A 15,277-nucleotide genomic window follows, 5' to 3' on the forward strand; every position below is an offset into this window, starting at 1 on the left:
TCAGACGTTTCTCACTGCAAGCAAATGTTGTGGTCAAGACCACCTAAATCGAGACAAAGCCATGACCAGAGAGTGTATCGAGACTTTGAGGTGTTAAGGACCACGTCAAGACCCAGACCAGTCACACACTGCATGACACAATTGAGCTAAAATGTGGGACATGCAAACCATAATCAAATTTAAGCCGCTTTAATAGCCATATTTATAACGTATGTGTGTATGTATAAGTGTAAAAAAAAAAGCATTGCAGAGGTGGATTTTATGTGTAGAATTTTATGTTGTGCTTTCGTGGCAAATACAAACAAATACTAAGCAGCTGAAATAAACTTACCCATCTTTATTCAACACGTCTCCATGTTTTACCATCTGCCTAACATAATTTTATGTGCAAGCTTTTCCTGGGGGACTCTGCTCTTCCGATGGAAACCATCATTAAGTACAGAATGTATTAAAACATTTTTCAATACAGTGATATGACTGAAGTGGTGGTATTTAATGGTCTTGGAGTCCTCTTTGCCTGGGACCAAGACAAGGCCAAGTAAAAATGAGGTTGATTCTTAGACGAGACTGAGACCTTCAAACAGTGGACTTGAGACCGGTCTCAAGACAAAGACCAATCTAGAGTACTACAACACTACTACAAAACCCACCCATAAAATTCTTATTCTCTTTTAAAGCAAAGCCCCCTGAGGAGGGGATAAAATAAACTGACTGAAACAACCTGGCACTTAATTCAGTCTCTGGTCCCCGAGGTGGAAACACAGTTACTCCAAAGGTTAATCGTCTCATGGGAAGGTTTCTGCCATGGAAACATGGCTATATAACAGAAAACAAGTTAATTGCTGGAAAGTTTTGGTGTAATTTGACAAGTTTCTGACAAGTTTTCCAGTTTGTTTCATTTAGCTTGAAAATTAGTCAGCAAAGACACAGTCATGCAAAGATCAAGAACAGTTCAGAGAGTCCAAGCTGTGTAGGGAGTTTATTTAGTTTTTGTGTAGGAGAGAACTGTCAATCATCTGTTGTGCTACCTACTTGACTTTATCAAGTTGATTTATCCACAGCTCCGTCAAACCAGAATAAAGTCACTCTCAGGATGCTTTGAGAGGCTGTGTCTATTGTAAGTTCAAGGCCCAATCCCATTTCCAAGTTTTACCCCTACCCCAGCTAGCTAGTTGGTTACTGAGACTTCAGCAAAGAAGTCGCGATGTTTTATGGTTTTATAAAAGAAAAGTGTAGCCCAAACACTTCACCCTCCATCCCAACAAGAATCGGGACAACCGACCCCAATGCGCGAAATGGAGGGGTGGGTGGTAGTTACCAATTCTGTATTTGTATGTGAAGGCAGGGCATTCCCCTGTTTTGTTAAGGAAGGAGACATGTTGGGTATGCATACTGTATGTTTAAGTGCTGAAATCCTTTAGTTCTGTTATCTTAGGTTGGGCAATTGGGGGTCATCCCCCTCTTTCACCAATGTATTTCTGATATAATCATTTTGGCTTCCTGCACTCGCCTGTTGATCGCGCCGCTTTACTCCCATTAAAACTGATTTGGCAACGCATACTCAAATAAAGAGCAGTTCACTGAAAAGGAATACACTTAATGTTTATGAGTAAAAGGGTTTTATGAATGAAAGTAAACCTACAGCCAATTATCAGCAGTAAATGGTTTTGGCTCTGAATTCCTAGTTGGCTCCAATAAGAGTGAGTATGTCGGGTTTATGAATACAGAGCAGTGATGTACTGTAGTTTGCTGCTGCTGGTAACACTGCACCCACACAGGTCTGATTATTACTCAATGATGAATGCAGCAGTATAGTCAAATAGTTTCAGGATTCATTGAAAATACTATGATCACACAGAACTATATTATAGTGTAGTATATAACTATACCATTATATATTCTAATAACTTCTTTTCATCGCAGTTTTTCCCTGTACACACCGTGTTCAGTATCTTCTTATTCTGCCACTATCTAAAACTATATTAATTAGACCAACCTGCCTGTTAAATACATGTCGTCTTGCTTTTTTCGTTTCCCTTTTGTGTTTGTGTGAGACACAGAGGGAGAGAAACGTGTGTGCGTGCTTCTTGATCTTATTTTTGTGAAGAAGAGTCTGTGCACTCTGTGAAAATACAGTACATTGAAGTCAGTGTGTGGGAGTCTGTCGACATAATGTTTTAGTTTTATATTTAGTAGTTTAGTGTACTCTTACTGGGAGTAGAAACTGAGGCGGCACTGTAAGCCATTCATGTTTACATGCAGCACAAGATTGTGATATTATCACAGTATGAGATGTGTAGATATTAGTTAAATGGGTCACGAGTTACATGTGTACAGTTTTAACACTCTTCATGATGCAAATTTCCTGGTAAGTTCAGCTAAACTGTACGATAATTATGTTGGTCACACATGTCATAAATGGAGGAGGGGATTAAGCATCATGGCGGTGTACAGTGGCGAGTGATTAATAGCCTTCTCTTTAGTCATTTTCATTAAGTAGTAAATGTGTCAGAGAGAAGCATAGCACTCAAATCCATTAGGGAAAGAAGATACAATTTATTTGGGCTGATTCGCTTGTAGCTAATCCATCAACACAGAGAAAATAGGTCAATGATCGAAGCCAAGCAGGGACTGTGCCCAGAAGAGGACAGATGCAATAGATCCAGACAGAAACACAGGGCTTTTCACAGGATCCCAAGTACAGAATTCCTATAGACACACATGCTGAATGACGTTATCGAAGCTCTTAACAGCAAAGCATGACAAGAAAATATGGCTACTCCAGTGTGACCTGGCGGCCTGTGCATGCCTTTGCATCTGCTTGCCTACTCATACAGCAAAATTGCCATTATCACCCACAACCTGACCTCAGCCTCACTGATGCTCACTTGGTATTTGCGGTAGCAGACTGCACGCTTGGCTTGAAATCCCACAACCTCTTAGTCCTCTCGCAGCCCCTACAATCACCTCATTCAAGTGCAGCAGCTCGTGGTTCTGTGCCCGCTAAAAGCCTGCCATAACAGTGATTTTGAACACTTAACTGTTTCCTTTTACCCCTTTTTTGTGTTATTTTATCACTTCTCCTTTTCAGTGACCATGGATGTATTTAACAGAGCCCCCACTGTTGTTGGTTGTCTTTAATTTGAGTTGTTTTGTGAGCTTGATGTTCTTAATCCTTCTTTCTTATCCTCTTCTGTCCCTCTCTCCTCTCTCTCTGTCACTATGAACTTGAGTAATGTTATTTAAAGCTATATAGCTGTTGCCAATGTTGTGTTGTGTTTTTATTTGCCTGTGATTCTGGCTTGTGTTTTTGCTGTGGTTATTGTTTTATTTTACTTTACGTTTGTGGTGAGCTTTCTAACCCCAGTTCATTCTGTTATGGCACCACCGCAGTCCAGGATGACGCTGCCCCAGGTACCCAGGAGTACATTATGTTACGGCAGGACTCCATCCACTCTGCGGATATAAGGAGTAAAGGGTCCCCCTTTCGTGCTAAGTGTCACGAAATCTTCTGCTGCCCCCTGAAGCAAGCCGTCCACAAAGAGAGCGCAGAGCCCGAAGGTTTGTTCGCACCCCCTCCTTGTTTTGATTTGCCGATGCTCCTCGTATCCCCTGCCCACTCACGTCTTGTTTTCCCCTCTCTCTCATATTCTGTGTGAACTGATAGTTCTCCTCCCCTCCAAACTAAGTTCTCTTTCATTCCTGTCCCATTTTTTAGAGAGCATCTGGTGTGTTTCTGCCCCTTTCTAGCATGTGTGTGTCTGTGCATGAATGTGTGTGTGCGTGGGAGCTGGTGTGAGTGCCTGAGCATAGTATAAAACTGAATGCTTAGGGCATGTTTGCTTGCAGAGAACCTGTAGGAGGGCAGCTCTCCCTGGGCTCCCCTCTGCTCCCGTCCAGTGCGGACTGTTTGTACGAGTGTGTGTATGTGTGTCTGCCTGCACAACCCCTTATGTTGGACTGAGGAGCATAGCATCTGTAGCTCCTGCCCACCCCTCCCTTCCCCAAACCATTAACTCGGTCATTGCCACCCCGAGGCTCATGCAAAGACCAAAACAAAGTGCAAAAAGAAAAAGGGGTTATAGATGGAGGCAGCTGCTGCCTTAATGAGTTCAATGACTAGGCAATTTCACTTCTACTTCAACTGGCCTCAAAGGGGCAAATAAGGTGAAACTCCTTTATCATCCTGTCCTGAAGACTATGTGAGATTGAAATGTTTCATATTCATGACTAAATAGTAATCTTCTCAGCTAGAGACTGCAAGTCAGCAACCCTCCCCCTCTCCCCCTCATGTTCCCTGTGCGTCCTATGCTTCTGCCTGTGGCTCTATGGACTTTCTGGCTGCAGCCTACCCGCTTACTTCCCTCCCTAAGATCACTCCTTCTCCTTCTGCAACCTTGTTCACCTTTTCCTCTACCTCTGTTTCCCCTTTCCTTCTTTAGAGCTTGCAGCAGCATGCCTGCGTACTGTATATGTTATCAGCCTTTGTACAGTTAGGATACGCATTAAAGTAAAAATTTTAAAAAATCCCTTTCTGTTCCAAGCATGCTTACCCTGCCCCTGTCTGGCACTCAGGCTCTCTGACTGCCTCATTTATCATCCCCTCCCGCAATAGAGTGCTAAGATTGTAGAAATTGCTTTCCTTTGCAGACTTCCTCATAGGTAAGATATGAATGATCTCACTCATGTTTTCTGCAATGTGTTGCTCTGCCTTCTGTTGTATCTAAAAGAGCGCCATGTTTGGTGTAGTATTTCCACACTCAGATGTCAGTGAACCTGTTGATGGGTGTCTGTGTAAGTGCCGATGGGCTCAAGCACATGCACTTATCCTTGAGAGAAAGCGAGCGAGGGAGAGAGAGATAAAGAGGTGGAATAGTAGCGGAGGTCTGGCTAGAAAAGTACAGATGTATTATTCAGTTTGGCTGCAGCTCCAGTTGGACGTGACTGAATTTACAAAGGAAGGAGGGGAGACTACAGCTGTTACGTAAGCTGTTCATGAGGACGTCATTAATGTTGATGCATGATGCGGATGGAGGCCGCGTTGATCCGTGTGTAAATCAGGCTGTGCAGACTCCTTGAAACGCACAACAAGCTAATATTCCTGCCTAAAGGTATGAATAACACACACACACCCTCAACACAACTTGATATGTTGTGATGTATTTATTTTTACTTTGTTGAAAAGAAATGCTATTCGAATTGAAAAGAAAAACATGAATGTTTGGATGTATTTGCGAGGATCTGAGCAGGAAAGTCATCCTCGTCACATTGTTACCATAGCAACAACCTTCAAGCTGCTTTGTGTTGCACTTATTAATGAATTTCATGGATTTTTATGCATTCTAGATTCTTGAACGCCACATGTTAAATAGAGTTTGTATGTCTCTGTGTGTTGCAGCACAGACTGTTCAGTCAGGAACTCTGGTCTGTTTTCCCTACGTGGCTAGATTATATTAATGACCGTTAATGACAGCTATTATACTGCATGCAGCAAAAGAAAATCAATGAGGCCTCGTTGCTAAGATGTTTGTTCAGTTGAGATGCCGGAGTGTGTCTGCTGTGGGTGAGGCGCTGACAGTGACAAGTGCTCTGAAAAGGTACAAACATTAAGGTAAGATCTAACGAGGCTTTGACAGAGTCAGTTATCTGCAGTATCATTTCCTCTGAGGCTAGTTCTTCTGATGCATATCCCAGCAGCACTACACGGAGGTGACTGATACAAAGACCAAGATATTGGTTTCACAAGTCAGTGGAGAAATGCTTGACAACAACACATCAGTAGCACAGGGGCTTGGACTGTAGCAGCCCAGATGATCCCCTTGTGAGTCCACTTCATATCAGTTCATCCATGCACACAGGAACATCAGTAGGGGGGGGTGTCCTGGATACGTGCATGTGCATATTTACATTTAGAATGAATAATAGACAGATGCAGTAAGGACACTTTCTACAATTAAATCAGACACTTTTGGGAAAATAATATTACAGCTAGGGTTGCCGTGGTGATTAAGTTGGCTAATTAACCACTGGCTAATTAACCTGAACAAAAACGGGATTACCGACTACACCAGGCTTCGTACAAGAAAACAAGCTGTGTAGAATGCTGTATTCATTTACTGCTAAGGCAAACATTTCCTACTGTCGAGCTTCACATTAAAAGCATTTCACTGGCAAAACATGAGTTGACTTTTTTATTCTGAAGTAGGCTATAGTCACATGAAATGCAATGTGTTCAGTGAGTTTAGCACATACCGCTGTGGTTCAACCAAAACCAAGCAAAACAACAGTCATTTTTTTGTTGACAGTGAGTCGGTTTGAAATATGTCAGGGAGTAGTTTTATATGGTCTCTGGGAGTAATAAAACATGGAGCAGTCTCAGTTAGACAGGCTGCACACCTCCAACTTCTCAGTGAGGTAACCGACTCCTTTTCCCTTATTAACATTATCAGGTTCTCTATTTGCATCAGGTTTTTTATTTTGTTTTCAAAAATATTGCCAAACAGGCGTGCTTTTAGCTTTGACAACAAATCTTGCGCCATCCTCTTGTCAGTCAACTCTCCTTCCTCTTGTCACATGATAACTGTGACTGCTGCTGGCGCTGTGTGGAGCAGACACCATTAGTGTATAACTGTAGCATACTGACTGAGTATTGATAAAAAAGCAAAACGATGTTGTGAGTGGTGGGCAAGTAATGCAATTGGTGTAACATTGTGTAATACCAGTAACACTGACTACTGCTGTGAGCCAAATTACAGCACAATGACATATATTATTCATATAATCGAAAACATACAGGATTAGCCTGTACGGACTGATTGCCACTGACAGTAGGTGTTTTATTAAACATGTTGTTACAGGTCCTGTATTATGCTTATGGGGGAATGGCTATGGGCAGTGACTGTATAGTTTAGACATCACAACCTTCAGTCCTGAAGCATCTGGTGAAGCAAATGCTCTGACGGCATTTTTGAAGTTATAGTTTCTCAATAAAGGCTGAGCATTTTGACACTTTCACAATATTTATATAGCACCTAAACCTGCTATATAATCAAACAAAGACAGGAAATCTCACTTTCTACAATATGGGACCTTTAATGATGCGTCATGTTTCAGATGATATAGATGCTGCATGTACTTGCTCTGCACAGTGAGCGTTTGTTATTATATCTATTTACCTCCACAAGTCCATAGAAGGTTAGCTGCTGCTCTGTGTGCACAGCAGATACAGAGATTCAATTTCAACAAATATGATAACACTAGATTTACAGGCCAGGCAGTTTAAAAAAAAATAGTGTAAATTCTGCATAAATGTGCCCCGGGATAAGATGCAGCCTCACTCTCACTACTTTATTCCATAGAGCCCATTTTTTGTTGGTGGTGAAATATGCTATTTTATGTTATTTTCTGCACAATTAATTTGCTATGGCCAGTTACGTTTAGCAGCTCCTCTAAACCTTTTAGCTGAGGTGAAGGCAATCAGCCGTGTCGGGATATTTAGGAAATCATATATATATATATATATATATATATATATATATATATATATATATATATATATACATATATATATATAGTTATCCCTCTAATTTATCATATTTTTTATACTTGAATTACAACCGAATGAGGCATCCACAGGGAATTGAAAGCACCCACTTCCTCCTCCTATGAGTTCATCTCTTTAGAGCTGCAGGGAGCAAAAGAACACAGGCAGAGAGCACCGGACTTCTTCCTTTATCCTCAGATGTGTGTGTGTGTGCCGCCTGCTGTCAGTCAGGCAGTTAGTTCTCCATCTCTTTGGCTCGATCTGTATCACCACCTCTCGATTCCTCTTCATTCTCAAATCCTCCTCCTCCTCTCTCTCTCTCTCGTGTCTCCTCAGCTTCTGTTTCTGTTTGGCTCTGTTCTGTTTCTCCACAGCAAAAATAAAAGATGGTGCCCGAGGGGACCGATCTGTGTCAATATCCCATCCATAATTCAGACGGCTGCAAGACTTTGTGTTTATAGTTACAGGCTATGCAATATACACACACACAGATGGATATCCATATAGAGATGTAAACACAGAAGGTTAAGGCATGAGTGGTATGTTTTCAACTGTGTGAGATAAACTAAGGAATTAATAATTTAATAAGCCAGTGGTGTGTGTTTATAGCCCTAAATTTGAACTGGAATACTCGCTGTTAATTAGAAATATTTTACCTCTGCTCTGTCTGCACTGGCCATGACTGGTACAAGAGGCTTTTTTTGCCTCACACTGGCAAGGCTTAAATTACAGGAACTTGAAATGTGAAACGACTTTGACCACATCACAGAAATAAAATGTCACAGACTGTCTGCTCTTGAATTGCACAACTACAAATGATCAGAAATTACTCACCACCTCCAGCTTTTTTCTCTTCAGCAAGTATCCTCATCTCATTTTCAAGCTCTTTCTCTCTCAGAAAAAGACACACTCTGTCTCTTGGTCTCACACACATTCATATTTTCACTCTTACTTTTTGAATGTTTACAGTCACCACACCGTCAAGATACATACAAATGTTAAAAAGGTTGGGAATGACTGGGGCTGTGCAGGTGAATGTTATAAAGGTCAAGACTAAAACTCAAAGCCCAAATGCTGTTTATTCTGAAAAGCATGAAAGGTCACAGTATTTTTACAATAAATAGCAATCTTGACAAGTGCAGCTTTAAAGAATAGGTTTATCATTTTAAAAGTCTGCCTTAAAGCAACAGTCAGGTGCTAATTGAACACTGAAACAGGTTTTGCTCGCTGTAATCAAACTCAACAGTCTGTAACTTTGGAAGAAACAACATCATCATCGTCATTTCAGTACAACATTTTCTCTTCCTGTTTCGCTGTAATGCAAGGATAGTAGGACGAAGGGGTTCATTTTAGAGCCGGACCGTTATATCAGTTGGCTGATATTATCTGATATCAGCTATATCAGATATCATTGATGTTGTAGTCGAGATTAACAGGAATGATTACTATAAGCAAAACCTGTTTAAATATTCATATGGGCATTTGAAAAGTTGTGAACCTATCCATTAAAGCAGGGGTCTTCAATGTTTTTCACTCTTAAGCTGATAGAGAGACAGAGCTGGGCCCCCTACTGCCATATAAAATTATTTTGCATTATAAACTGGGCCTACAATAACATGTAGGGCGGCCTATAGTGCCATGTATAAACAAATAGGCAGTAGTTGTAGCATTGCTAATGTAAGCAGCATTAGCCTCACCCTCTACAGTTTCTCCATTGGTTCCTGAGGTGGAGGGTATGTCAGGGCCTCTTACTTGATAAGTTACAAAACGATCCACTGTGGCCCAGACACTATGTCCGTACACTTGATAATAACACAGATAAGTGGCCAATTAGCTTTAATAATGCATAGACAGCTGACTAGTTCACCATTATGGATGGGTGCTGCACAGTGATTTGGCATACGGTAAGGTGAGCTTGCTGAGATGAGGAGGAATTATGGGTAGACTATCATCAATGTTGTGTAAATTCAATTTTTTTTTGATTTACTTATCTTTATGAATATGTTAAATCCATGTTAATGTGTATTTTCAGACACATTTAAATAAAAAAAAACAAAAAAAACCAAAAAAGCTATTATCAGACAATAATTTGGTGGTCCCGCTGCAGTAACTGGGGACTCAGTTTAGTTTGATTTCCAACCCTCCAGGCAGCCTTTCGTTTCTATTCATTTCACTAAAGCTTTCAGATATTTGTAACTTGCATCATACTGAACAATTTGCCACCAATTCTTTATGAAGCATATGTTTTTGTACGGTTTTGCAGTTGCGAGCAGGGCGTCTTAACTGTGAGAAACAGTGGTTCAAAAGTCTAAGGGGGCCAATATAAAGCTTTGTTTAAAAAGCTACACCACTCGATGTAATCACAGCCACCAATGAACCTATTACACTATTAACCAACTGTGAGCTCCAAGATGCACTATCTAAAGCAATGTAATGAAATACGATATATCTCTCGCAGACAGAATGAAGTCCAGCCCCTGCGCTGGAGAACATTCAGGCCACTATCTAATCTGTTTCAGCCTTATTGACAAAATAACTCATCTGCTGTCTACTCAGCCAAGAAATGTAAGTAGAGGTGCGACAGGAATGAGCAGTAGTCCCATCTATTTCCCACACCCGATGTAAAATGCATGTTGGTGATTCACCACAAACACATCGCAATTACATTGCAGGGTGCCGGCATTGCTCCTTATAACAGAGTATCCCATTGCAGTGTCTCACCGAGTCCTGCACACTACTGCAATGTTGACAAGAGACAAACATGCAGCCTCAGGATGCACTCCTGCTTCAATAACAGCTTGTTTAGTTTTCTTTCTTTTCCTCTGCAGTCTTTCTTTCTGCAGGAAAGCAACGACTCTGTTTGTCTAAGTCAATACATAAATAGACTATGCATGAATAAATAATGTGTATGATAATGTGATTTGGTGCCTGGAGAGAGCAGGCTGGCAGGAGAGTGTCAATGTCACATCAGCTCTGTAAATTCTGCCGTGCTTACCTGTCGTGACCTCAGTTTAGCCCCAACTCTTAACCAGATGGACAGTGAGTGCACCTGAAGAATAAGCATTAATTCCTTTTGATAAAAAGAAGAGCGAGAATCAAAGCCACAGTGAGACAATATCTATATGAAATAATCCCACATGCACGAAAGAGAAAGATAATGTGCTAGAATCACGACCCTTGCATGCATTTTCATCGTAATAGTCGGCATCTACCTGAACAAATGCTCTTTTAACATCATACCCACCGCACAAACACAAACACAAACACAAACACACAGTTTTTTTTAAATACTCCTTTCTTCAGATTTGGGCAGAAATGCTGACACTGTGTTCATTTCTGGCTTCTCAGGGGCTTAAACTGAAGGCATAAACAAACAGCAGGAGTGGGTGTGTATGACAACATTAATGAGAAACTACTCTGGGGACCGGCAGGGTAGTGAAGCAGAGTAAAGTTGCCAGGCCTATTACATTCCATCATTGTCTATTTAATTAGCACTTCTTTCTTATTTGCCTCCACACCCGGGGTCCCCCCATCATGGCAGACTCCGCAACAGCCACACAGAATGAAATAAAAGGTGCAAACGAGCAGGATGGTTTGTTGTGAATGAATGTTGTGGATGTTCATTCTAAATCTGCACTATGCCAGCCACTGCTTTCATTTTAAGTTTTTTTTAAAAACTTTTCTGCTTTTGCTCGACTGATTGTCCTTGAAATCTTTTTTTTTTTTTACTGCATACCGAGGAATAAAAAAGATGTAGGTACAGAACAGAACTAATATTATACTCCACGCAGCCGAATGCAACATGTGTATTTATCCTCCATGTGCTTTTATCAGCTTTACTCTGGGCACAGACAGCCCCCATCACTCCCACTGCCTGGCTCAGATAAGACAAACCCCGACACAGCTTGACGCTCAAATCCCAGTTTAAGTCCCTAATGGATATGCCGTATTATTGTTTTATTCAGGACGATTCCTGTTTAACTACATACTGGCTCTAAATCTCGGGGCTAAACTGGAACAATGAGTAGAGTAGTCAGGTTACAGTAACTGTGACACACAGCACCGTGTACTCTTTCCTCAGAGTAAACAAGCGATAAGCTTTTTAATTGGGGCAATGAGGCGGACTGCTGAGTCGGCACCACATTAATGGGAGGCCAAAGTGGTTCCTGACAGCTGCCAGGATACAGATTACAGATACACACAAATTAGTGTAACTTGTTAAATGTTAAATGGATGTAATATATTAACAGTGAACTAATACTAAATCTTTTATGTAGAATACATGTTATATCCCTGCTCCTGTGAGAGAAAGTTTCAATCCTCGGATATACTCTTTTCTTTTCTTCTCTTCTCTTTTGCTTTTGTGTGACCTTGCTGTCATTTTCACTGTAAGCACGACATCCTCCCTGAGCTTGGCGGCTGCGACACAAACCCTCGTGCTCTCTCTCCAAGCATTTGTCTGAAAATAAAAATAACCAGGGGACGTGATCCAAAAGTGTTCGCAAGTTATTTGTGAGTATGGTCAACCTTGCCCCACAAAAAGTGTGGTGAATAATAAAAGTTATCTGAGGACCATCTTGTAAAGCACCTATGTGTAGGTCTTTTTATGTCTCTATGGCATCTGTAAAATTATTCTGATGGCTCAAATTTTTGTTGAAAGATAAATTACATAACCATGTGTTGCCCTCTCCCACTGATTCTCAGTAATGCCAAGATCTTCATCTTTCAATCCTACGTACAGTAGAGCTTTAATGACTGTGAAACCAGAACCAGCAAACCACTGCTGCCCCACATTTTGCGCTGTTTCTCTCTATTTTTCACCTCTACCTTTTTGCCGGTGACATTTGCAACTTTTTATCAGACATGTTTTCTTAGAAGTGGCTATATTAGCTAGAGTGGTGTTAAAAATATTAGGCAAACGCTGCTTTATCACTATAACGGTCTTCCAGTTCCCCTTTTTGAATGACTGATACAGACTTCCACTTGCTGGTGGTATGGAGAGATATTTCCTCTCACGCAGGCGCAGAACGTATGAGCTAGTTGGCCGTTTGGCTGTAGTGTTTGCGGTTGGTTCAAGTGCAGGTTTATGGGCGAGACACAGGCGAGGCGAGGTGATGCAACAGTCAGCCTTTGTTGCTGCTAGTTCTTTGATGTCGGCTTGGTGTATCAAGGCGCTTTCAAAAATGACTTGGCATATGATTGGATTCAGGTCAAAGAACAGTATAAAGTAGTAGAGGAGCACTATGAGTGTATCTAGTCGGTATATCTAACTCTTGCGAAAGCCAGTCGAGAAGCAAAAACATCTTATCCGTCAAAAAAAGGCCTTCAGTGCCAATCTTTGCTCTTCTTTCAATGAAATGTTTTCAAATGAAAAGTTCCTTCTCTTGCTGTTCGTCACATCTAAATCACGCCTGTAGCTGCCAGTAGTTCCTCATAGCAAGCTGAGTGGTCCTGACCACAGTGGTTTTCCCAAAAGCACACAGCTTGAAGCCTGGTTAGATGGATTCTCAATATCCAGCTGCCTTGCAAGGTAACTACTTTTTGTCTTTATATCTAGTCTCCTGAAATCCTTGAGGGAGCTAGCAGCCAGTGTGGCGAGCACTCACATGTTGTGATCTCCATCTGCCTCAATAGGCCAGTATTGGTCAGGCTCTACTCCTCAGTCAGGACAACGGTCCAGCTATTTATCTACTGTCCACTACCATCAGTGGGAGCACGTCTCCTGTTGAGACATTGTCAGGTTGGACAATTTGTTCCAAAAAGCATGGTGGTCGGTAAAGCCTACAAAAGTAATTCATACCATAAAATACTGATTGGACCATTTAAATTGATTAATAAAGAACTGACACTAAAGATTGCACTCTATGACTATTTAAAGACCTTCAAAGTCCCATAGACCTCCTAATTATGTGAAGCAAACACCAGAACCGCCGGAGAACCAAATTAGCAGAGACCCAGAGAACAAATGGCCAGTTTGGCTATGACACATACAGACATTTGGAGGATCATCTTGGGTGCTTGCATGTTTCATCTTAGGGGGCACCAAGTAATGCGCCAGCCTGCAGGCCAGGGCTAGTGTTGGCTACAATTCATACAGACACCCAATTTCCCCCATCATGTCGCCTGCCAGCCCCAGAGAAGACTCTTCCGGGGGAGGGAGCCTGACGAAACCCAGATTAAGGACCAGAAAAGTTGTGCTGTCCCCCGCATACAGAGGATGTACTGCATAGTGACTCTGGCAGATGTCGGAGAAAAGTTTGTAAGCTTGTGTTTTTAGAACATTTTAGTCAAGATTGGGATCAGAGTTATAACAGCAGTCTTTTGAAATGCTGTGCCAGCCAGAAAAAGATTCAGTCTTCAGCGTCTCCCTTTCTTGGTTGTATTTTTTGTGTGCTGCACTGGGGAGAGATTGTTTGTTTACTCCCCTCTCAGTGGTGGCTAAATGACTGGAAAGTGTCCAGGGTAATCAACAGTTGCCTCAGCCAATTTAATGCCTACTCGGTGAACTGTGTGCTGCGCGATCTCCTCCCCAACTTTGGAACAGCAGCTACTGTAATAAAATGATTATGCAGTATTCAGCACTTATGCTTACGAAGTCTTATGTTTAAATCCCTGATCTGTTTGCTTACCCCTGCACATCTTAGCACGTCTGAGTGACAATGCAAGTGGATTATTTTGTAATGTGGGCGGCCATGTGCATGTCATAGTTCAAAAATTCAGACCTCTCACTCTCACTCAAATTAGGCTTTGCATTAGTATCCTCACATGAATCCATCCCAGAGTTCTTTTCCTAATGCAATATAATCTGCCAGAAAAGATTTGTATCAACCAGGAAAAGCTAATATTTAATGAAAACGGTTGAGCATGATAATACTTTAATGCAGAGCAGTCTTCTCAAGCATTATATCATATTCTCTCCATAATTAGTGGCCCAGTGCGATCGCTCAAGGTCATTGAAAATGTGTGTGCCAGGAGCATGGATGGGTTAGACATAAATAATGCATACTGTTGATGAAATGGTAATTCTTCAACTGCCAAAGAGTGCTCTCTCTTGCCTCCCCGGTTGGCAGTCCTCTCACCTTCATCAGCTCCCTCCAGCATGCCCTACTGTTCACCAAGGTGTACAGTGCTCCTCCATTACCCTCTGCAGGTGTTTGTCAAATGAGCCCTGATGTCGGTAACTCAATTGGCCTGTGTGACGTGCCTTTTACCTCCAACAAGCTCCAGCAGAGTGTCGCGCTCCTGTGTCGTACATCCTTGTTCACTAAGCACAAACACACACCCTCAGTCGGGTGTCTTGCATCAGTATGCTGTGAACACGAGGCCTGTGAGTGATTATCATAGGCCCAAATCTAATTTTACAGCATGCATACAAGCGACCGAGCGGGGCAGGCCGGTGCGTTGGGCTGAATAAACAACAGAGAGGTGTTGCATGTGTGTGGCAGTGCTGAGCCCCAGCTGTCAGGTGCCTGTGAGGCACAGCAGGATGCACGCCAACATATAAACACACACACAACTGCAGCAATGAAGGCAGAGTAAGCAGAAGTTTACCGGTTTCCTCCTGGCCTCAGTGCCTTCTGCTGTCGTCTAACTGACCTTTGAGTCCTTTCACTTCTATCCTGTTTGCATTAGGAGAATTATCTGGTGTTGCACTTGTTTGTCTCATCTGAATTGTTTAGCTTTGTGTGTGTGTGCGTGTGTGTGTGCGCCTTATGGCAGCCATTAGTGTTAGCT

General features: G+C 41.9%; 1 protein-coding gene across 1 annotated transcript in view; it reads left to right on the forward strand.

The window, feature by feature from the left end:
* Window positions 1-3,431: 3,431 nt before the first annotated feature.
* Window positions 3,432-15,277, forward strand: part of fgf13a (fibroblast growth factor 13a) — a 53,969-nt gene continuing 42,123 nt past the window's right edge. Inside the window, exon 1 of the mRNA XM_073487064.1 lies at window positions 3,432-3,561. Within this exon, the coding sequence (XP_073343165.1) occupies window positions 3,432-3,561 (130 nt within the window). The remainder of the gene's footprint in view (window positions 3,562-15,277) is intronic.

This window comes from Pagrus major, chromosome 18, assembly GCF_040436345.1.
Source record: "Pagrus major chromosome 18, Pma_NU_1.0".
Taxonomy (NCBI): Eukaryota; Metazoa; Chordata; class Actinopteri; order Spariformes; family Sparidae; genus Pagrus; species Pagrus major.